The sequence below is a fragment of the Sminthopsis crassicaudata genome, chromosome 3, assembly GCF_048593235.1.
Source record: "Sminthopsis crassicaudata isolate SCR6 chromosome 3, ASM4859323v1, whole genome shotgun sequence".
NCBI lineage: Eukaryota > Metazoa > Chordata > Mammalia > Dasyuromorphia > Dasyuridae > Sminthopsis > Sminthopsis crassicaudata.
The window spans coordinates 236,864,138-236,888,301 of NC_133619.1; the positions used below are offsets into that span (position 1 = coordinate 236,864,138).

General features: G+C 33.8%; 1 protein-coding gene across 7 annotated transcripts in view; it reads right to left on the reverse strand.

The window, feature by feature from the left end:
• The window catches only part of XG (Xg glycoprotein (Xg blood group)), a 53,514-nt gene extending 30,294 nt beyond the window's left edge, over positions 1–23,220 (reverse strand). For 4 of the 7 annotated variants that reach the window (XM_074300229.1, XM_074300226.1, XM_074300225.1 and 1 more), the window contains exons 1-3: positions 22,919–23,220; positions 6,345–6,386; positions 356–403 (exon numbers count right to left, since the gene is read on the reverse strand). In XM_074300229.1, the coding sequence (XP_074156330.1) occupies positions 356–403; positions 6,345–6,386; positions 22,919–22,979 (151 nt within the window). In that variant the 5' untranslated portion in view covers positions 22,980–23,220. Of the gene's footprint in view, positions 1–355; positions 404–6,344; positions 6,387–9,034; positions 9,212–22,918 lie in introns of those variants that run through there. The other 3 variants (XM_074300224.1, XM_074300227.1, XM_074300228.1) reach the window with 3 other exon arrangements.
• Positions 23,221–24,164: the final 944 nt, after the last annotated feature.

Consider the following 24,164-nt stretch of genomic DNA (forward strand, 5'->3'; position numbering starts at 1 on the left):
TCCAACTTTCTAGGGACACTTTTGAAGTATTCTAGACAAAGATACTAGAACAGTGTGCTATTTTCTTTTCCAGTTCATTTTACAGATGAGAAAACAGGCAAACAGCATTAAATAACTTGCTGTAGTAAATTTCTAAAGTTAAATTTGAAATCAGGTTTTCCTAACTTTAGGCCCAGAATTCAATCCACTGAACCACTTACCTGCTTTATTAAGTATATAGTATCCCTTAAGTTAATTTTAATCTACATTTTGGTTGAAAATTGATTGGAAATGTGACTAAAGGATTGTACCTTTGTTTAGCACAAAGCTTAATTTTACAATTTAAGGTTTTCAATGAGCTAAAGCGATTACCCACCTGATCCTGGTTTTCTAGTAATTGGATTAGGTTTCCTTGTGATTTCCTCTGTGACAAAAAAGAGAGAGAGAGAGAGAGAAAGAGAGAGACATGAAAATAATTAAAAATTGAGAGTTTGATAGTATTTCAAATAAGAAGTCTTCAAGTAGATGATCCATTTTCTGATGCTGACTAGACTTTAGGGTATTCTTGAACAGGACAGAGTTGAAACCAATGACTTCGAAGATTCTTTCTAAATCTGAGAGTTTATGGTTTGGTATATTAGTGCAGTTAAGTTGCAGCAGAGGATTAAGTTAGAGAAGTTTGCCAAAAGGAGGTCATATTCTAAAGTTTCTTCCTCATATTATAGGCTACATGGAGTTACTAGAATTTTGCAATCCCAACTGTATGGACATGTATACACATATTGTATTTGATTTTTATACTTTAACATATTTAACATGTATTGGTCGACCTGCCATGTGGGGGAGGGGGGAAAGGATGGGAAAAGTTGGAACAAAAGTTTGGTCAATGCTGTAAAATTACCCATGCATATATCTTGTAAATTAAAAGTTATATAATACACCTATGTATGTTTGTATATATATATATATGTGTGTGTATGTGTGTGTAGATACCATACATAATGCATAATGTACATGTATACACATATCTAAGTAGAGATAACAGGATACTGGAGGCAATATTATTAACTTGCTCTAGCATCACCTCCTTATTTATGTCTGAGAAATAGTCTTAGCCCTATGATATATATATACTAAGGCTAAATGGTTATTGACAGTCAAGCCTTCCTATCTTGAGGGAAAGGAAATGAAAAATAATAAAAGCAGACTCAGTGTGATAAGAAAGGACTCAAGATGTGCTCTCAAGAAGGAAAGTGTTGTTGATTTTTTGATGCAGAATGGTTATCAATCAGTCTAATTCTTTTTTTTTTTTTTTCCATGTGGAAATGCTACCAATCTTTTCAAATTTTCTGCATTGCATAGTTGAACGATCACTTGTTCTGGGGTTAGGAACCTGGGTTCAAATCTCTTTACTGCCTTTATACATTCTCAGATTTTGATAAAGGTTGTTATCTTTGTTAGGTTTATTGATCTGTCTTAAGGCCAATATCTGAGATTGTATTAACAGTGAAGTAAAAAAGGACATTAGACTAAGAGTGAAAAGACCTGGATCAAACTCCTGTCTCTAACTAGGTGTGTGATTTTTAGAATTTACTTATAATTATCTGGAATTTGCTTTCCATATCTAATCAGAATAGCTGTAATACTTCAAGATTAATAAAGCACATTAAGTGTTATCTCATGTGATCCTCACAACTCTGTCAGGTAGATGCTATTATATGTGATATTATCCCCATTTTCAGGATGAGGAAATTGAAACTGGGAGAGATTAACTGACTTGCTCAGGGTCACATAACCAGTAAATGTTTAAGGCCGTATTTGAACTCAGGTCTTTCTGATTCCAAATCCAAGTTCTAGCTATGGTAATACCTATTACTGTAATCTAATATAATTCATTTTATAAATGATCACTAAGGTTCCTTCCAGTAGTAGAATTCTCTATAAGGCAGCAGTCAGATATGTGTATGGATACAAATACATACATATAAATACATATACACCATATATATAGATATAGATATACACACATACACATATATATAGTGTGTGTATTATGTATGTATATATATGTACTATATACATGTATATGTGTATTGTGTGAGTATAAAAATGTGAATAAACTTATTGTATCATTTCTTTCTCTCAAGATAGGAAGGCTAGATTGTCAATAACCATTTGGCCTCAGTCCACCACAAAGATAGGACAATTTTTCAGGGATGTAAGTAACGAGGTGATGCCAGGGCAAGTAAAAAACATTGTCTCTGGTATCTTTATCTTTATCTTTACGTGCACATTATGTATGGGTGTTTTTACACACACACATGTACACATATACACACACACGTATATACTTATACCACACACATACACCTACACCCACACAATAGGAAGGAGATTATATATATATATATATATATATATTTATAAATGTGTATGTGGTGTATTATAAGGGTATATATATGTGCATGTATAAATGTGTGTGGTATATTATGAAAGTATATATGTATTTGTATGTGTGTGTGTATATGTGTAAATGTGTATATATGTATGCATTTATGTGCATGACTGCCAGATGCACAGAGAACAGTGACAGCGTCTCCCCACCATGGGAGGAGCTGGATAGCCTAATTCTGGAAGAATTACACACTAGGTGTAATGTAGCTGCCTTGGAGAGACTTAAGAGCTAAACATTCTGTTCCAGAAATGTTTCCAGTAAGAGGATAGGAGGTACATTGATCAACTGCAGAGGCATTCTAAAAGAACTCGTGACTAGAGCATTGGACATGTTCTCTTTGGCTTATTCTATTTGGCTACAAACTTATAGTTTAACAACTTAGCTGGCAGAGTCTGGTAAGAAACTGTGCCATAAGGAGAGAGACATTGGATCTTATCCTTTTAAAAGCCACATGGCTCTATGGAAATGGACCTTGTTCTTTGTCTGCCTTGGTATTTATTTCAACTTAAGTGAAGCATATTAAATGAGGTACTGTGACATTAAGAGTATTCAGGATTTCTAGAATTTGGATATCCCAGCATCTCTATATCAAGATCTGCTCCCCCCTGGATGCCCCAAGGACCAAGAATTGACTTTTTGGAATCCAACCCAATAGTTGCTGAGACAGGTTCATTTGGTAGTTCTGCCTCATCTAGATAGGAACTTGATAGGACAATTGTTGTGCAGAAACAATACTGAGTGATCCTGTTCTCACTATTGACCTTATGGAATAGAAGTATTCCCAGAGGTAGTAGGAGAAAATGTTATTTTTCTTCCTGCTTATAGCTTTGAATTAAACATCCCTTTTTACAAATTAATTATATCACTTGGTAAAACAGAACTGGGAGTTACTCACTGGCATCTAACAGTAGGAAGAATGTAGCCAATAGAGATTAAAGCATGTAACAGTAAAGAAAAGACATCCCCCAAAGTCTTCAGAAAACTCCTAGAACCTGAAAGGGTAAATGATAAATGTAACTGAGATAGTGAACCAAATAAAACTGAATTTATATATGCATATTTGCATATATATGTCTATATGTATGTACATATGTGTATGTATGTCTATATATATATACATAAACAATACAGATATATATATATATATATATACATAAATAATACAACAATTCATTGTTGTAGTTCTGTTTTTTCACATCTTTAGTCTAAATTTACTACAATAAACATAGACTGGCAACCAAAGGCAAAACAGATTTGTGAGGAAGTCCCTTGGAAAAAGTATTTTACTCTGTCCTTAAAGGTGAGGCATAGAGGCAAAATAGATATTTTTACTTAATTGAGGTGTGAAGGTAGGTAAGCAGGCAGAGAGGCATAAAGACCTCATCTGAGCATTTGATTGGTTCAAGGGGAATAACTGGGAGAAGATGAAAAAACAAAGTAAAGAAGAAATAAACAACACTGGTTTTCCTCCCCAAGAAGATCATTGCTCATACTTAGCTAATCATAATCCCAGCAATGATGAGTTTCCTAGTAAGCATAAAAAAACAATGCAAGAGACTCAGCTATGTGGACATGAAATTATTCTGTAAGAATTGGCAGTCTATGAAAGAATTACATCAAACATTTAGAAACAAACAAACAATCTTGGGGCAGTTAGATAGCACAAGATAGAGCACTGGTCTTAAAGACAAGAGGACCTTCGTTCAAAATTCAGTCTCAAATACTTTATATGTGTGACCCTAGGCAAGACATTTAACCCCAATTGCTTTACCAAAACCCCAAAACAAACAAACAAACAAACAAAAACCTTGAAAAAAATGAAGGCCTATAAATATACTCAAGACTAGTCAGTATTTTACAATTCATGATCTGGGAGAACACAATCTATAAAGTGACTTCAGGGAAAGTATTTCTCTACCTTCCCCAGTAAACAGCAAGCTGTGGTACTTGAATAAGCTAAGAATCTATCTACTTGCTTTTATAGAAAAGATACCAATAATAACAAATTCAAGTGAATGGGAAGGAACAAAGTAAAAAGAAAACATGGTAAAGACAATGGAAAAGAAGAGGTGACAATATCTATATAAAATATATCCTGGAAAGGATATAAAATTAGAGAATAAAGGCAGTTCAGGTCGCTCATCTTGCTTCTAGAGCAGATGGGATATGAGGCTTGGATTTTCTATGAACTCTAGTTGTTGTTGTTGTTGTTTTTTTTAACAAGCTCAGAAATGAGGACACCTTCATCTACTTTGGCTTCCTTCTTCTCTGGAGAATAACTAATCCAACTGATTGAGATAAAGAGTATGATAAATAAATGGGAGAGGTATTCTGGGAAAATATGTTGAGACAAGGCCATGGAGGATTTAAGGAAAAGAAGTTTAGTCTTCTAATAAAGCCATTGACAGATTTTGAACATTTAAAACCATTGTTAAGAGAGGAGCCCATAGATTTTACTAGGTTGACAAAGTCATAATCAATGTGATAATTTAGGAAATTGAAGTACAAATGCATAATGGTTAGAGAACCAGGCCCAGAGTAAGGAAGATCCAAATTCAATTCCCATTGGAATGGGCTCCAGAAGGGTCTCTGTTTGTAGTTAGGGGAAGGGGAAAAAAAACCAAGTTGCTATTTCCCAACAGGGCAGGTGCAGAAGGTGTGGATGTCAGTAAACAAGATATGGTTCACCACATACCCAATTGCAAAAAGCTTAGGTTCTAGAAGATAGGATGCCAGGAAGTATGGGTCCTACTACATGTTTCCATTCCTTGTTTTTCTCAAAACTTGGCCAATGGTTAAGAAGTAAAGATGTCCCTTGAGAGATCTAACCAATGAGCAAAGAATAAACATCTTTCCTACTACCTCTATCTTTTCCTATAAAATACCCATCATGGAGTTTCCCCTATAGACCAACCAACTCCCTGATGCTGCTTGGGTCCTATCCTAATTTATACAACAATAAAGACTTTTCCTTTGTGAAACCAGTCAGGTGTCTAGGTAATTCCTACCTACCAAACCCACTCTCTGATTGCATCATTATTAGTCTAAGATGACCCTGAAAAATCATTTAATTTTTCTGTTTCATCATGGAATTTTCTAATACTACAAGTTGTAGGATTGCTGTCATCTGCAATTTCCCCCCACCATTGAAGTCACAGGTCCAGACACCTCCCCATCCCATTCCTACTCCCCAAGAATAGAGGTTGTATACTAGTTAGAAGGCTGCTGTGACGCTATGGATTTGGAAATAAACAGACTAACTAAATAACTAGGCTATCAAACAAAAACTATTCCTTGAAACAATGAAAAATTCTCAAGCAAGATGAAAAACTTGATTTTATTCATCTACCTTCTGAGAATTCTGGGAATAGGAGTGGAGAGGGGCAAAAACTGTCAGTACTTTTCCACCTGGCCCCTGAGAGATTAAAACAACAACAGCAACAACAACAACAAACAGATACAGTCTTTAAGATATTTGAGCAAAGGATCCATTTACTCAAACCAATTGAATGCTGCCTTGAATTTCTGGACAGATGGAGTCTGATATAAACCCCATTTTGGGGAAACTAGTACCCAGGGTGTACAACTTATGGCAGCTTACAATAAACTTGCAGCAACTTCATTCATTCTAAGAGGTGTTTAATTTCCACTCATTCCTGGGCATTCATTTATTAACCTTTGCTTCACTGTATACAATGAGGTAGTTTTGGGCTTTCATGTCCTACATTCTAAAAGTCAAACCAAACAGATGAGCCTGTCCATTAGATAATCACAATGAGATGATGACTTTTGACAAACTGATGAGAAATGTGATCTGTGGATGATGTATTTAATGGCCCATGAAGTAGCTTCATACTTTTAGCCTAGGATTCCTAAATTCTATATTCTTTAATTTAAGACAGTTACTTACCAGTATCATCAAGTGCATCTGCTAAATCGAAGTCATCTTGACCTATTGGAAAAATTAACATGGTTAAGTCACTCCTTGATGGAAAAAAAAACTAAACTTAAAAAAAAAATCTGCTGTGCCTATACTATATTCATTAATCAATATTTTTGGATTTTTTTCCCCCTGAGACAACTGGGGTTAAGTGACTTGTCCAGAGTCATACAGCTAGAAAGTGCATTAATCAATGTTTGATTGATTTATTCATTTCTTTAGGACTTAACACTTATGAAAGCACTACAAAAGTTGCTATGGGAGTATTTACAGTTAAAGCTTTTGATGTTCCATCAGTAAAAATAATAATATGAATAAGAAAACTATGCTTCCCTCCCAGGAAATTAGTTTTGTTTTGTTTTGTTTTTTTTCCTATAGTGGAAAGAGTGTTGGAGGAGGTAGATTCAAATTCTGATCCATCCATATGACCTCAAGAAAATAATTTTCTATGTGACTCTATCCCCATCTGCAAAATAAGATGACCTCTAAGATATCTTTCAGATCTAAATCTATGATTTCAGTAGTTTCATTTTGATCCTATTGCATGTCACTTTGATATAATGTGCAGACCAATATTCAATTCAGTTCAATTAATATGAATAAGACAGGTGCTATGTGTGAGGTACTATATTAGACGTTGGGTATTCAATGACAAAAATAGAAAAGTTACTGTCTTCAGGAAGCATACATTCATTGGTCTTCTGCTATTCATAACAATATTTTTTTCTTTAATATCTCTTTAACTTATACATTTCCTTTTAGCATTCCACACAGGAATCCAGTCTTTAATTAACACCTCCCTTCCACATTCATTCAAACTATAATTGTATTTATAGAATATTAAGAATATTAAGCATCTCAATTAAATGGATTTCTTCATTTCTAACAAGTGTAAAGCAAGTGGAAATATTATTTCTGTTTTACAGTTTGGATAGGGAATTATAAAAGAATTATGCACAGACTCACTGCAGTGCATCAGAGTCTGACTAGGTTATAAGCTCTAAAGACAGAGACAGTCTTATCAAAGCTTGAATTAAAATGTACTGCTTAATAAGTGGTTCTTGTTATTTTTCAATGAACAAAGGTACCCTGTGCATTTGACCTAGCATCTTCCTATGTGATAAGATGTTGACTTTGTACATTTTATATGCCATGTGTGTGTGTTAGTCACTAAAAAGAGAAAAGAGATCTTTTAAGCATTCCCTGTAAATGAGAAATCAGTATTCCTCCATGGTCTAAGTTACTCTCAAGTGATAGGTTAGGCATTTGGGGAAGGTATGCTTGATCTTGGAACAGTAGTTTTTAACCTGGAGTTTATAAGGTTTAAAAAAAAATTCAATAGTTGTATTTCAACTACTGTTGGTTTTCTTAGTAATTAAATATATTTGATTTAGTGCATATAAAAACATTTGTAAGAGAAGGGAATCATAGATTTTACTAGATTGCCAAAAAGAGGACACACATATATACACAAAGGTTAAGAACCAATAGCTTAGAAAATAGTTTCATTTACTGGAGAGAAGAGCTACATCAACATTTACAGAGTATCTACAATATGTTAGTCATTAGACTAAGCACTTTCATAAATACTGTTTCATTTGATCTTCACAATAATTTTGGGAGATAGGTGCCATTATTATTCCCAACTTTACCTAACTCATTCATTAGGTTATCAAATTGACATATAGCATCCAAAAAAAAAAATTGGGAAGGAAGGAATTAGGGGAAATTGACTCCTGAGAAATGAAAATTTAAACAAATGAAAATTTAAACAATTAAGTGACAATTTTAGATATAGTTATTTTGGCTCTAGAGACAGAAGCCCAGTATGAATATTTTTAAATAATCATTTTCTCCTTTCATTTAAATAAGTATACATCCTAAAAGCAACAGAGAGTAAGAAATGACCAGCAGGATGAATACAGAGAGGCTTGGAGAGACATACATGAACTGATGCTGAGTGAAATGAGCAGAACTAAGAGATCACTATACACTTCAACAACGATACTATATGAGGATGTATTCTGATGGAAGTGGATATCTTCAACAAAAAGATCTAATTCAGTTCCAATTGATCAATGATGGACAGAACCAGCTACACCCAGAGAAGGAACACTGGGAAATGAGTGTCAACTGTTTGCATTTTTGTTTTTCTTCCCAGATTATTTTTACCTTCTGAATCCAATTCTTTCTGTGCAACAAGAAATTCGGTTCTGCATACATATATTGTATCTAGGACACATTTAACATGTATGGGACTGCCTGCCATCTAGGGGAGGGAGTGGAGGGAAGGAGGGGAAAATTCGTAACAGAAGTGACTACAAGGGATAATGTTGCACCCATGACTATATACTGTAAAAAAATTATAATTATAAAATTAATTAAAAAGTTATAAAAAATAAAAATAAAATAAAAGCAACAGAAAAATATATTTTCATATAAAATCAATAACTACTTAATTATGAACCTAGATAGCACTGATTGATAAATTCTTGCCTGTTGAGTGTGCTAAAGTGGCAGTAGCAACCACCCTTCATAATTCTGTAATTTTCCATAAGAGCCTTTTAAAATGTAAGACAAATAAATGAAGTATTGAGAAACTCAAAAAAGACAAATATTTAAAGAATTTGTTTATGCTTATAGTATTCCAAAAAACTTACTTGAAAAATGAAGATTAGAAGCAGAATACATAAAAATGATTCTACCCATAGCATTGCTTTTCTTCTGATTAAACTTGAAGTAAATTCATTCCTCTTATTTAGAAAATAAATTCTATATCCATGATCTCCTTCCAATCAAAAATATGTAAATCACAAAAATGATATTGTAACAGTCTGCTGGTGAGTCCACCAGTCTCAGATCTTTCTCTAATCCATTCAAAGCATAGGTCTGATCACATGACAGTGCCCTCCCCTAAAAATAGTAAACACAAGTGACTTCCCTATTGCCTTTAGGAACAAATACAAAATGTTCTGTTTGACATTCAAAGTTGTTCATAAGGTATCCCATTTTGTAATGGCTGACTACCCCCCCACCCCTCCCCACCCCTTTCCACCCAATGTTCAAGAAAAATAAAGACTAATTGGGAAATATGACAGCTAGGTATCATGTTCTTATAGCTTACTTCCCAACAAGTCTCCTTATAGCTTACTTCTCAACTACTTTTGACCAAGTGGCAATGTTCCTCCTGCTGATCCATGAAAAAGACATACATTTCAGTTCTGGTCATTTTCTACTGTTATACCCCATTCCTAGAACACTTTTCCTTCCTCTGTTCTAGCTAGTGATGTCCCTACCTTCCTTTAAGTCCCAATTAAAATCTCAACTTTAGGATGCCTTCTTCGACCCCTCTTATCTTCCCCTTCTCAATTATCTTTTTTCCCCCTGAAATATGCCTTACTTTGTATATTTGTTTAATCCCATTATATTATAAACTCCTTGAGGGCAAGAACTGTCTTTTGCCTTTTTTTTTTTTTTTTTTTTTTTTTTTTTTTTTGGTATCCCAGAACATAGTAGGTGCTTAATAAATGTTGATGTATTAATTGATTGATTGATTTACTACTTGTTTGACTAAGCTTGTAAAATGATTTGGAAGTCCTTTTCTGCTGGTAAAAGTAGGATATAATCCTATGATTTAGGACCACCTCAGTAACTAAATAATGAAACTAAAGTTGTAACCAAGAGAGACTATGCCACAAGTAAGGCTTGGTATGGGGTGTGGAGAAAATGATTAGAAGAATTTTAAGCAAAGGAACTGGAATGTGATTATGAGTCACATTGGGTGGAGTAGATGGCTGTGTTATTCATACATGATACAAGAAATGTAGGAACACTACTATTCTTTCTGATCAGAATTGAGGCTCTGTATGTTTTGCACAGGCCAGCAGATAATACCAAAGGCACAGATAGTCTTGCTGCTTTGGATGGAATACATTTATTATGGGCCAACACTTTTTAAGGGACTAAGTTTCTAGTCCCTTTGTAGCACATTGAATGTTAGATTTTAAATATTTTACCATATTCAGACATATCTGGATAGTTTTTCTTATGGCTTAGGAAGAGATTTGGAAAGTCAGAATATCATTAACTTTCGCTAATTCTTTAATTCATTCAACATTTACTGAGTACTTGTGAGGGAAGGATTTCTGGACCTCTAATATTCTTTCTAGCCCTAAATCTGTACCCTAATAATTTTCTGCAGTAGAACACAAAGTAGTAAGTTTCATAGACTCTTTAGGAGATTCAAAGTTGAGAGATAAGATACAGGATCCATTCTCAAGAAAAATAAAGACTAATTGGGAAATATGACAGCTAGGTATCATGTATAATAGCACCACTGGATTTGGTATCATAAGGACCTGGACTGAATTCTTGCCTATACACTTAGTAAATTGAGTGACCAAATCTCTTAGTCTTTCTGAACCTTAAACTTTTCATCTAAAAATTACCACTCAATAGATGGATATTATCTTGGAGCTAATGTAAAGCTCAAAGGAGACTAAAGTGATTTGCAAAATATTAAAATCAACAAGCATGTATTAAGGACTTTCTATATACCAGTTACTGAGTTTGGTTATGGAAATTCAAAAGAATGTAGAGGATAAGTTCTTTTAGGGTTTCACATTCCAATAAAAGAAACAAAATCCAAATAACTTTATACATATAGGTATTCAGAGTGTAACTAGAAATTATTTCTAGAGAACTAGGGAGATTTAAGGAAGGCTTCTTATTCTAATGAAATTTAGAGAAGCTAAGAATTTCAGGCATTGGGTGGAGGTGTGGGGTGTATTATATATATATGCATATACAACATATATGCATACCAGCAATGTATATTACACACAATGTTATATTGTTGTAATGCAGGGGAACTGTTGGATATACAGGAACCACCTGGAAGTGGCTGCTGGAGATCCAACCCAGAATGTATCTCCTCTTGTGAGAGAATGATACAAGGAGACAGAGGCAATTGCTGTTCTCTGACCTCTCTCCTCTTCCCTCTGCCTCCAATTTATCTCATTCTCAGTCCACAACACCTGTGTCAGCAAAGGCTGCCCTGCAACTCCTTCAGATGTTATGATCCACAGCTGTGGAGGCTCTCAGAGAATTGACCTGCCCCTTAACAGTATATATAGAAGAGAACAGCACTACATACATCTAAGTTATTGTCATTATTATACACAAACAAATAACTATCTTATGCATTCCCCCTTTCATACTTCTATTTGGGCATTATTAAGTACCTATTAGAAGTTGGAGGTACTGTTGGAGACAGAAAAGCAAAACAAAATAGTATCTATTCACAAAGAACTATATTGCCCTCCTCTGGTCTTCAGATGCCAGCTTCTTTGTGTACAATTTCTTTCCTGAAGCTTCTATGAGCAACCCCAACCTATAGTCACCTATTATTACCTATAATAATAAAGACTTATAAATAATAAAAGTAATTACCTATTACTACTATAGAGAGCGACATGTGCAGGATGGTATGCCTTATTTGAACTACATCTCTGAGATACATACTGGTTCTTTTAACAAGTATAGTAATAATGATGATGATAATAATAATTAGCACTTGTATATTGCTTTAATAAAGGTTTGAAAAGTGCTTTACAAATATCACCCCACTTTTACCCTCACAATAACTTTGCAGGATAAGGGCTATGAGCATTCCCATTTTTCAGATAAGAAAATTGGAGCCTTTAGAGATTAAGGGTCATACAAATAGAAGTGATATGAACTCAGGTCATAGTGACTATAAGACCAGCCTTTTATCCACTATCTTTTTGTACTAGATGTCTGGTAAATGTGGCATTTTTTATCTTAAATATAAAGTTATATTAGGTAAAGGATAAGGAGACTTCCACCTCTGGAATTCTATTTCTATGATTCTCCAGCTCTGTTGCTACTTGTATTATTTGACTAGCAAGGAAAGAAGGAGCTCACTTCATATTTTCTCTACTCTCTGTCAGAGGAATTTAGAGTCCAGTAAATATAACTCAGATACAAATTCGGCCTCAAAGACTTCCTAACTACATGACTCTGGGTACAGATTAATGAATTAATGGTAATACAAAACATAATGAATAAACTTCAGAGTAACAAAACCTCATTCTGAACCTCAATTTGCCTCATATTTCTCATCTATAAAATGAGAATAATAATGGTACCTACCTCCCAGGATTCAATGAGATAATATTATTTCAATGAGGATCAAATGAGATAATATTTGTGAAAACCACTTAACAGTGTCTAGCAAATAGTAGATACTATGTAAATGCTTATTTTCTTCCCTCACAAGACTCAAAAACACTTAACTAAAATAGGTACATCCAAGAAGACTGTTATTGTCAAGGAGGATCAAGAAAGATCATCAAGAAAGATTGCATTTTAATTGCTTTTTAAAAGGTGAATAGCAATTCAACAGGAAAACAGTTGGGGAGAGAATATTATCTAAATAGGCAAGCATAAACAAAGCATAAAAATGCCACAGAGCATTATTTATTTTGGAGGCAAAATTAGAGAGAAAGCCCATATGAGTATAGTTTTATAGTATAGAGAGTAATACTGTGAGACAAGTACAGGAATTTCATGTGGAGGGCCTTGAATACCAAGCAAAGAAATTTGATCTTACTCAATAAATAGACAGCAGGAAGACTGCTGAAGTACTGAAATAAATGCCCATCATTACAATTTGATTTCAAGTGTCATAGTTGTCACTTAGCTCAATAGACAGGCAAGTGGAAACCAAATCCCATCTTTGTGCCTTCTATCAATAAGCTTAATGATCTTTGATTAATTAGACAAATAATTCAATTCAGTAAAAATTTATCTAATGCACTGTACAAAGCCCTGAGTTAGATACAAAGGCAAAAAAAAAAAGAGAGACAAAAATGAAATAGTAACTGCCCACAAAGGGCTCATATTTTTTGAAATAAAGTTTTTTTCTATTATTCTAATTCCTCAATTCCTAAGGGAAATAAAAATATCTTTTCACCCAATGTTGTTGCATTAGTGGTCATTATTGATTTTTGACATTCACTTTCATCAGTAAGTTAATTTTTAGAATTGTCAGAATTGACAAAAACTTGGAGATCATTTATTTCAACCTCTAAATGTTATAGATTGGAAAAAACTGAGACTTAGAAAGCATATTAGTAATAGTAATAAAAAAATTAATAATTAACATTCATTGGGGTTTATTATGAATGAGAGAAATAATTGATAATAAGTAATTATTTGGGGAGATCCATAGCTCCCCTCGTTTTTCTAAAGTCCTAATTTCTAAAGTTCAAAAGACTTCTTGAAGGACATTACTGATAATGAGATTGGATTAATTTTCTTAACAATCTTATTCAGACCCCACATAAATGAGGAAGCCATTGTGTTCTAGTCAGGTTTGGATGGGGATAAACCCTTTGAATAGATTGTCCAAGGTTGGGGGAACAAAAATAAATGGCATATTCAAAGTTGGTTTAAATAGGTTTGGTCCTTCATTGTAATGTTCATGATCATTAATTGTTAACCAATCAGAGTTGATTGCCACCCCTCAAGAACTCTTTCAAAGTATATAAGCCTGTGTCCACCATGATTGTCTTTAATCTAAGAGAAAGATGGCCATAATAAGCCTCTTTTTATTAATAAAATTTGGGACCAATGTTGAGCCCCAAAAGCAGATGACCCACCAAGATTCCCAAGGAGGAAAGAACTGACCTAGACTCAGTATTGGAACCACCTTTTGAGCAATTAGTCATTGGACTTCCAGTCTGGGAGAGATAGGGAGTAAAAGTCTTTTTTTTTTTTTTAATTATTTTTTAAGTTTTAGAAGAAATAGGACACCATTGATTTTTGTGCTCAGTTTTAAATTTTCATTGAAGGTTTTTACACATATTATGCTAGTTACCTAGTACAGTGTCTTAAAAATATTTTTCATTGACTGATATAAGACTGAGCTCAGAGACCCTTCCAGGAAACAATGTGAATAGTTTCTCTATATCATAAATTCAGAACTTCTGTGTTTAGATATTGAGATGGTATTAAATCACAGGGGATCTGAGAAACCATCCAATCCAACCTTATTATAGGTCCTTTGATAATGTTTCTTGAAATGAATTAAAGTTCAACATTCTCCTTTTCCAAACTCATTGAAGTTAAAGGTGAAATTAACAACTTTATTAATTTGCCACTCAAGTTTAAAATTTGTCCTTTTATTTAAAATTCATCATTCTTGATACTGTAGTGCTTTTTCACTATGATTAATAAAACAGAGTTCTGCTAAAACTGGGTTTTACTTTCATGAAACCAGTCTTTCTGGACCCTCCAGCAATGATGTTTCTCTGGATGGAGGCCAAGCTATACACACCTTAAATAAAAGTATGTTAAAAGTCAGATTCCAAAATCAGTTTTCCCAATAGAATATTTCATTATTGCAATGGATACTTATATCCCTACTAATCTAATGAGATCATAAACTTTACAAAGTTAAGTAAGGAATAATTACTGTCCTGTAATGAAGTCTCAAAAACTCCCATTGACAAATAAAAAACAATAACTATAGAAGATAGGTTGGTGATTACATAGTGAATAAATAAAACCAAGCAAGGGAAAACTAAACCATTGACTTTCATTGAATTATTTAGTTTTGGACTGGAAGAGCAGTCTATTTAAAACTCAAAGGAGAAAAAATAAGAGGTAAAATAGCTACTGACTAATTTTTTTTTTCCCTGTCAGCTGAATTTGTTAGCAACCCAATGTTAATTTTGTTTTTCAGTTTTATCCAATTTTTCATGATTCCATTTGGCAAAAGTAATGGCTTGCCATTTTCTCCTTCAGCTGATTTTACCTATGAGGAAACTGAGGCTAGCAGGTTTAAGTGACTTGTTCAGGGTCACACAGATAATAAGTGTTTGAGGATAGTTTTGAATTGAGATCTTTCTGACTCTAAGCCCAGCCCTCTATCCACTAAGCCACCTAGTTGTCCTAAGGTTAATTTACATCTGATTTATTAAATGGCAATTGAAATTTGAGGACAAACATAAAAATTATCTTTCTCTTCCATGTCCAAAATATTTTCTTAATAAGTATTTACATTTTTAACAATTGTCATGTTTACTCTTGGGATTTGAATTACTTCAGTATTAAAATAATCCATCAATTTAGATCATTTCCATTATGGTTCTCTGTATGGGACATGGCTATAATAAAGTTATTTTGCTCATCTTACACTTATATTGGCAATAAATTTTAAGGATTATATAAAAATCTTCAAAATTTTACACATCTGTAGCTGGAATCTCAATTGGATTAGATGTGAAATAATCACTTCATTAAGAATACTATTTAAATTTCTTGGCTCTCTAAATCTTCTCCAGATATTCTATAATCCAGCAACATTGACCTATTTACTCTTTTTCCAACATGAAGATCTATTTTTAGACTCAGTACCCCTTCTCTTTGGTTGTCCTTTTGTTTAGGATTCTTTCTCCACTCCCTGGATTTCCTGGTCTCATTCAAGACTTCAATCATATCTTCTAACAAGAGACTTTTCTCATCCACCCCCATCTCAGTTTCTTCCCTCTGACATTGTCTTCCATGTCTTTTTTGAATATCATCTCCACCACTAGAATGTGAATTGTTTTTGAGTTTCTTCGTATCTTCAGTACTTAGTACAGTATCTGATGCTAAGTGCTTAATAAATGATTATTGTTTGACTGATTCAATTGTTTTAAAAATATATATAAATTCTATTATAGTTCAAACTGGTTCACTTGCTATTTGTATAAAAGATTTTGATTGGGCTTTTTCAATTAAAAATAAACACTGGCATTAATTTCATTTACTATTCAGTTTATTTTTAATTCTTTGCAGGACAGTTGGATTCTGGCATTCATATCTAGATTCAAATTTCCCAACTAGCCTCAGTTTCCTGATGTGTAAAATGGAATAATAATACTTTGGTTGATGTGAGGCTCAAATGAGATGTTACTTATAATTTAAGATGTTGTATAACTATCAGTTATTATTGTTTTGAAAAATCTATTATTTCATCATCATAATCATATTATACTTCAATTGTAACAGATTCTAGAGGATCCTTTAGAGAATGGATAGGGAAAGCCTTTTCATTCAAGGGAGTAATGGTTATGGTTAGGACTTCAAATAACTTCTAGCCATTGTGATAAAGGGTGGGGGAAATAAAAGAGAAGTAAAAAGCCTTTTAAAGATAGCCTAAAACACAGAAGAAGACTTTTTAAAGATACCTGAAAAGATATACTTTCAATAAGCCAGAGGCTTCCACACCCAGAGTTAAGGTTGGGAAGCAGGTTCTAGAAGGATTGAGACATCTAGCAATCTTGCCAAACTACCCTAACTTGAAACCATAAGGTTGAATCCAGCCTCTAGCCCAGATAGGACTTGGCTGACACTGCAAACAAGAGCTTAAAAAAGAGATTCATTCTGGCAAGATGTGGTATACCAAGAAATATTAAGGCTGAGTAATTTCCCTGTCCATATGCAAGGAAGATCAGAATTTATGGTTAAGATTTATGGAACATCATGGTATAGGTTTCCTTATCAGGAATAAATAAAGCTCTTTTAAACAAAAAAACAAACAACAACAAGAAAACAGAGCAAAGGAAAGTGGCAAAGGGTGAATCCTTTGCTAAAGATAAAGTAGTAGGTCAGGATCTCAGCTTGGCAGGAGATGATTGTGATAAAATGCTAGCTTGCCAATGAGAGGATGAGAGAAAAATAGGGTTTGGTGGCTACCATGTGACAAAGTAGGTATCAACATAGAGAATTCTAGTATGTGACGGTTCCAAAAAATCAAAGAACCAAATTATTTACCACCTATTCACCTTGTGGAAAAGTTGATACTGGAAAAGCAATATGATGTATCAATCTACTCTGATCAATCCATAAGCAATTATTAAGTGTCTTCTGTGTAAAAAATGAAAATGAAAAAATCCCTTTGCTCAAGGAGCCTACATTCTATCAGAGAATCAACAAATAATTAAATATATATTTTATAATATAAACAGGACAGATACAAGATAAATCAAAGTTACATGGGAGAAGAAAAAACATTAGCAGAATAACAGGATAATAAAAGATTTGAAATAGAATGTGTCACTTGAAGACAGTCCTAAAAGGACTCTGAAAGGCAGGGGTGATAAGGGAGTCACAAGGAATCACATTCCATGGATAGAACACAACCAGTATAAAAATAAGATGAAAAGTGCTCTAGTTTTGGGATCAGGGGACCAGGATCCTGATAATTACCCAGGATTATCAGGTAATTATAATTACCCAATAATTATTTCAGGGTAATTGAAATACCCCTGAGTATTTCTCTTAGCCTCTCTCTTAGCCTTGGTTTATTCATCTTTTTTATTATAACTTTTTATTGACAGAACATATGCCTGGGTAATTTTTTACAACATTATCGCTTGCACTCACTTCTGTTCTGACTTTTCCCTTCTTTCCCTCCACCCCCTCCCCTAGATGGCAAGCAGTCTTATACATGTTAATTATGTTATAGTATATCCTAGATACAGTATATGTGTGCAGAACTGAACAGTTCTCTTGTTGCACAGGGAGAATTGGGTTTAGAAAGTAAAAATAACCTAGGAAGAAAAACAAAAGTGCAAACAGTTTACACTCATTTCCCAGTGTTCCTTTTCTGGGTATAGCTGATTCTGTCCATCATTGATCAATTGGAACTGAATTAGATCTTCTTTTTGTCGAAGATATCCACTTCCATCAGAATACATCCTTCAGTCAGCATCAGTTCATGTAAGTCTCTCCAAGCCTCTCTGTATTCCTCCTGCTGGTCATTTCTTAACAGAACAATAATATTCCATAACATCCATATACCATAATTTACCCAACCATTCTCCAATTGATGAGCATCCATTCATTTTCCAGTTTCTAGCCACTACAAAAAGGGCTGCCATAAACATTTTGGCACATACAGGTCCCTTTCCCTTCTTTAGTATCTCTTTGGGATATAAGCCCAGTAGTAGCACTGCTGGTTCAAAGGGTATGCACAGTTTGATAACTTTTTGGGCATAATTCCAGATTGCTCTCCAGAATGGTTGGATTCATTCACAACTCCACCAGCAATGCATCAATGTCCCAGTTTTTCCGCATCCCCTCCAACATTCATCATTATTTTTTCTGTCATCTTAGTCAGTCTGACAGGTGTGTAGTGGTATCTTAATTTGCATTTCTCTGATCAATAGTGATTTGGAACATTCATATGAGTGGAAATAGTTTCAATTTCTTCATCTGAAAATTGTCTGTTCATATCCTTTGATCATTTATCAATTGGAGAATGGCTTGACTTCTTATAAATTAGAGTCAATTCTCTGTATATTTTGGAAATGAGCCCTTTATCAGATACCTTTTTTGGTTTATTCATTTGTAAAATGAGATGGTCAGCCTAGATGACCTCTGAGGTCTTTTTGAGGTTTAAATCCCATGATCCTAAAGCCATGTCAGAGAACAGAAACCTTGGAGATATATGGGTGTCATCATATCTCAGAGATTCAATTGACCTCCAGCCTGAAGACCACCAGTAAAGATTCTATTTATAAACCTGTTCACCACTTTGTATCACACTGGGGAGACCCATAGCCTACTGAAAAGGGACAGCAGATTGCAAGTAAGTAGACTTTTTTCCCAGTCTTAACAAAATAAAACAAATAATAGAAAATGTAAAAACTTCTGATTACACTTGAGAGCAAGAGAACCTCTGCTGACACCAACAAGATTAATGACAATTTTGTGTTGGTTTTGTTTTGGTTTTAAAAGAGAATTGTGAATGTTTTTTGAAGAATTAAGGCTCTCGCTCTCCTCTAAATGGAACTGCTTCATTATAAATCACTTTTTGAAAAGGATAAGTAACTTAAAATAACCTAGCAAAGACCATCAGGCGCTCAAACACTTCCTAAAACAGTTATATCCAATAGATATACAGTTTATGGCAATAGAAAAATTAGAAAAGAAAAATACTTTAAAAGCTCCTTCTCCATGTTGAATAACTCAGGAGCAACCAACATTGCTGAAAGTATTTTTGACCACAATGCGTAGGTCTGAGTAATGTTGTTCAGCTGTTTCCAAGAAAAATTTTTATCACGACTTGAAGTGTTTTAAAAATACTGTAGGAGTATTTTCATTTTAGTCGAGTAGATGTAGAATGAATCCTTAATGACAATAACCTTGAAGATTCCTAGTCATTATAATTTATTTTTTTCAATGAAAGAGTATGAGAAATAATCATTTTCCTGCTCTAGATTCTTAGAAGGAGAGACATGCTCAAAAAGAAAAGTGTTATGACCTTGCATTGTAGAGGAAAACTTGATTTTAATCCTGTAATTTTTTTCTCCATTTTGAGAACATTCTATAAAATCTTTCTATAGTATTTAACAATCAAAACCACAAGGAATTTGTGGCTTAATATGAAATTATAAAAAAAGCAAAAACCAATACACAGTAATTTCAATATAGCATCAGGTCAATGACACTTGATGAGACAACTTATGCCTTTCAAAGTTATGTAGCAAGTTCTGTTAGATAGACCGCATTGCTGTATGGCTACGAGAGACTTGACAAATGAAGGAACCCTGATCAAGTAGTTTGATTTCCACAACAGCAAACATCATAAGGACTAATAAGAGGAAAAGATATTGCTATTGTTATTATTATATTCATGGAACAATTATATTAGTAGTTACTAGGAACTATAGGGGAAAAAAACTATAAAATCCTGAATGGAAAAGTAAGGAAACATAAAAATTGGAGATATGCTATGGAAAATCATGACTATTGAGTATTGTTTCCTGTATTGAAACATTGTTAGATGCTGTGTTTAGGATTGGATTTATTGTTGGATTAATTTCCTTTCAAATTAATCTGAAGTCCATCTCTTCTTTAATATCATTTCAGACCCATTTAGGTTTGAGAAACAAGATGAATTAAAATCAGATAAAATGGACATAACCCATTTTTTAAATGAATAATAATCAATGACAATAGTATGGTTTTTCTGACCTTTACAACATATTCCTATTCAACTTTGAAAAAATGTTATTTTGGTCAATCAATCAACAAATATTGATTAAGGGATTACCAAGAGCCCAGGACTATACAAAGGCAGAACAGAAATTATCTCTGCCTTAAGGAGTTTACATTCTACTCTAGGGAATCAACTTAGTCTGCAAATATATTTGTATATTTATTTTAAAATATAGGCAACATGAACAAAAAGAAACTTGGAAGAAGAAAGCCCTCGCAGTTGTGGGGATCAAGGAAGAATTCATGGAGAAGGTAACAGTTGAATTGATGGCACTTAAAGGAACTTAGTTGTTCTAAGAGATGGGGATGAGAAGTCATATCATTCCACATTTGGAAGTCACGTAGTACAAAGGAACAGAGATGACAAATCACCATCTTCCACAAGTGAGGAACAATAAGAAGGTCAGTTTGATCAGACTGTAGAGTGTGAGAAAAGCAACATTGTAAAAAGGTTTTAGGTTTGAACTAATTTCTCCAGGCTGTGTATTCTACTAATTTGTTATTGGTTGAGAAATTAGGACAGCCAGGTAGTGCAATAGATAGTGCACACCCCACCTAGAGTCAGGAAGACCTGAGTTCAAATTCAACCTCAGGCATTTATTAGCTATGTGACCCTGGGAAAGTCATTGAATCCTATTTGTTTCAGTTTCCTCATGTGCAAAATGAACTGGAAAAGGAAAAGATCCTCCAGGATCTTTGCCAAGAAAATCCCAAATGAGGTCAAGAAAAGTCAAAGCTAAATGACAATATATAACCAACACTCTCTTTTATTTAAAAGTAATTTGCAAACCTCAAAGTGCTACATAAATGTGAGTGATTGTCACTATTATTACACATATTAGAATTTGAAAAATATTATTTTAAACATAAAATAAGGAGTTATTGAATGTTCTCTCTGAAATTTTCAAGGTAAAGAGGTTTCTTTGGGATGCGTTTGAAAAGGAAAACTTTTAGGAAACCATTGGCTTTTTGCTCACTGGACTAATTAGTCAGAAATTCATCCCAGAATGAAAGTAATTCATAAACAACTAACTCCCATTTATATAGCCTTTTTAACAAAGCAAAACAAAACAAATAAAATCTTTGCCACATCTACAACTCCTAACCAATAGCACTTCTCACTTTCTAGCAATGATTTCCTTTTATTCCACAGAGTTAGAAACCACTGTGCTCTTCCAGATTTGTTTAATATTATTCTCTTTTATTCTCCCAATAAACTGGACCAGTCTTGCTCCTGATAGAGCTCCCCTTTTGCGTCTGTTCCCACTATTTTCTAAGCAAGCCTGGGATTCCCACTCTTCCTTCTTTTTTACTTGTTTAATTCCTATTTTATTTTATTTTAAAGTCCATATCCCATGTCATCTCCCTTTTGGTACCTTTATTAATCTTCTTAATATTCCCCACTTTCTGCCTCAGACTTCACATATCGTTTGGACTTATAACTTCAATGAACTAAAGCCAGGAATGTTCCTTGCTATCTATTTATGAAAAGTCTGAGAGCTAAGAATGATTTTGACATTTTAAAATAAAGTTTAAAATGTCAAAGCATTTCTCAGCTTAAGGGAATTGGTCCTCAAAGTAGTTTTCAGTCCCCTGCACTAAGGTTTTATATCTATGTTGTATCTTATCCTCATAGTACACTATCAGATCCTAGAGAAAAGAGGGTCATATCCCACCATCTAAACTTTCAATCAGCTTCAGCGCTTAATATTCTGTTCTATATATGGTAAATGCTTAACAAAGCTTTGTTGTTAAAATTGACTAATATCATCATCATTTATACTTAATGTATTTCTAATCATCACAATTTTCTAAAGTAAGCTAAATTACTTTCTGAAAACAAACAATAAAAAAAGAAGGGGAAAATGTATGTCTAGGTAAGAGAACTTTCATCTTAAAATCCTTGGGAGGATTTTAAAGTGTGAAAATAAAAGCTGCTGTTGCCTGATCTCTTGGGAACAGGCTTTCATAAATACAACTTTTGTTAAATCCCATCATCTCCCAAATAAATCATACTAAAAATACACAAGGTTAGAGATCATCTATGATCTTACAGATTTTCAATTAGAAGATCATCAAAAATTACAAAAATAGAGTCATCTGTTTAGATAACTGGGAAAAATATACCTATTTATAACTCAAATAGAAAAAAACCCAGAAATTTATTTATTTCAAAGACAAAGAACAGATTTTATTTTCATGTCTATCATTTAGTTTCTTGCTGATTAATACCTACATTTGCATCTCTATTTCCAAGTTCTCTAATTGTTTTAGACTTTTTTGGTCCCCACCCACCACCAAAAAAAAAAAAAAATAGTAAACACTCCATTTTTTTTTTTTTTTTTTTTTTTTGTCTCCTACAAATTGATATAATATATTAGCTAGAGGCTGGTTTGGAAAAAGGAGAAAAAAGTTACAGAGGGAAAGTCCACTAAACTAACATCTTCCAATTATATGACATCTATTACCTTGAATGTGAATCAGAAAGCACAGGAGCATGAGGAAGGAAACTTTCTGCCATCTTGCCATGGTCTTCAGTGGAGGAAACTTCAACAGCTGTTCATTCCAAATAAACAACAATATTTAAAAAAACCCTCCCACCTTTGTGGATGTCTAGTCTTCAAGTATAGATGTGAGAGAAGGGGCAAGCTATGTGGCAAATAGTTCTTTAAGTAGGGAGCATTAACCAGAGCAACATTCCGCCTTCACCGAAACCTCATAGACTTGTCAAGAAGATTCTAAGTCCAAGCAGCCAGAGAACAAAGGGAGGTACAGGTATATGCAAGTTTGAAGTATGCATAAGTAATTAGCTTCTCAATACAAGGTGTTGATCAAGCTGCAACATAGGGCTAATAGGATGGCGTGATTTGCCAATAAGAAAATGGAGCTTCTGGAAGCTGGCACAGCCTACTCCTATGCTTTGCCTCCTTTTTGGAAAGGGGAGGTACTCCAAGTTCAAAGGCACTTACCCTAGAGCTGTGGCAAGAAGCTGGTTTTCCTGGACTAAGAACACACACAACACCTTCACAAGTACCTTGTAAAACATTAGGTGATTCAATGTTCCTTTGTGGAAAGAACTGGGACAGCAGAAACCTGGTCCATCATCTAACTTTAGATAGTACTAGAATCGTAGATTGAGAACTGGAAGAGACTTTAGGAATGTTAAACCCCAATTCCAGTTTCCTTTTTCTGTGTTTTCTTGAGTTCATTCAACAAATCATATTGGGTTCTTTTTTTAATACATTGCACTCTCCTAGTTATCATGGAGGATACAAAAAAATTTTTTTTAAATTATATCTACTTTAAAGGAGATTATTATCTAATTAGGATCATACACACGAATGGAAAAGTTTCTCAATAATAGCTAGCATTTACATATCACTTTTAGATTTGAAAAGTGCTTTACAAATACTTTGACCTTTGATTCCCACCACAACTCTGGGAGACAGATACTATTGACTTGTCTCATGTTATACAATTAGTAATAATATTAATTAATAATAACAAACATTTACATAGCACTTACTATATGCCAGCCACTATGCTTAGTGCTTTACATTTTTCTTCCTCAATAGTATTTTACTTTTCCAAGTACATGTAAAGATAGCTTTCATTAATCATTTTTGTAAGATTTTGAGTTCCAAAATTTTTTCTCTCTCCCTCTCTTACTTCCTTCCTGCTCATGTTATAAACATATAATAATTTTAAACATAT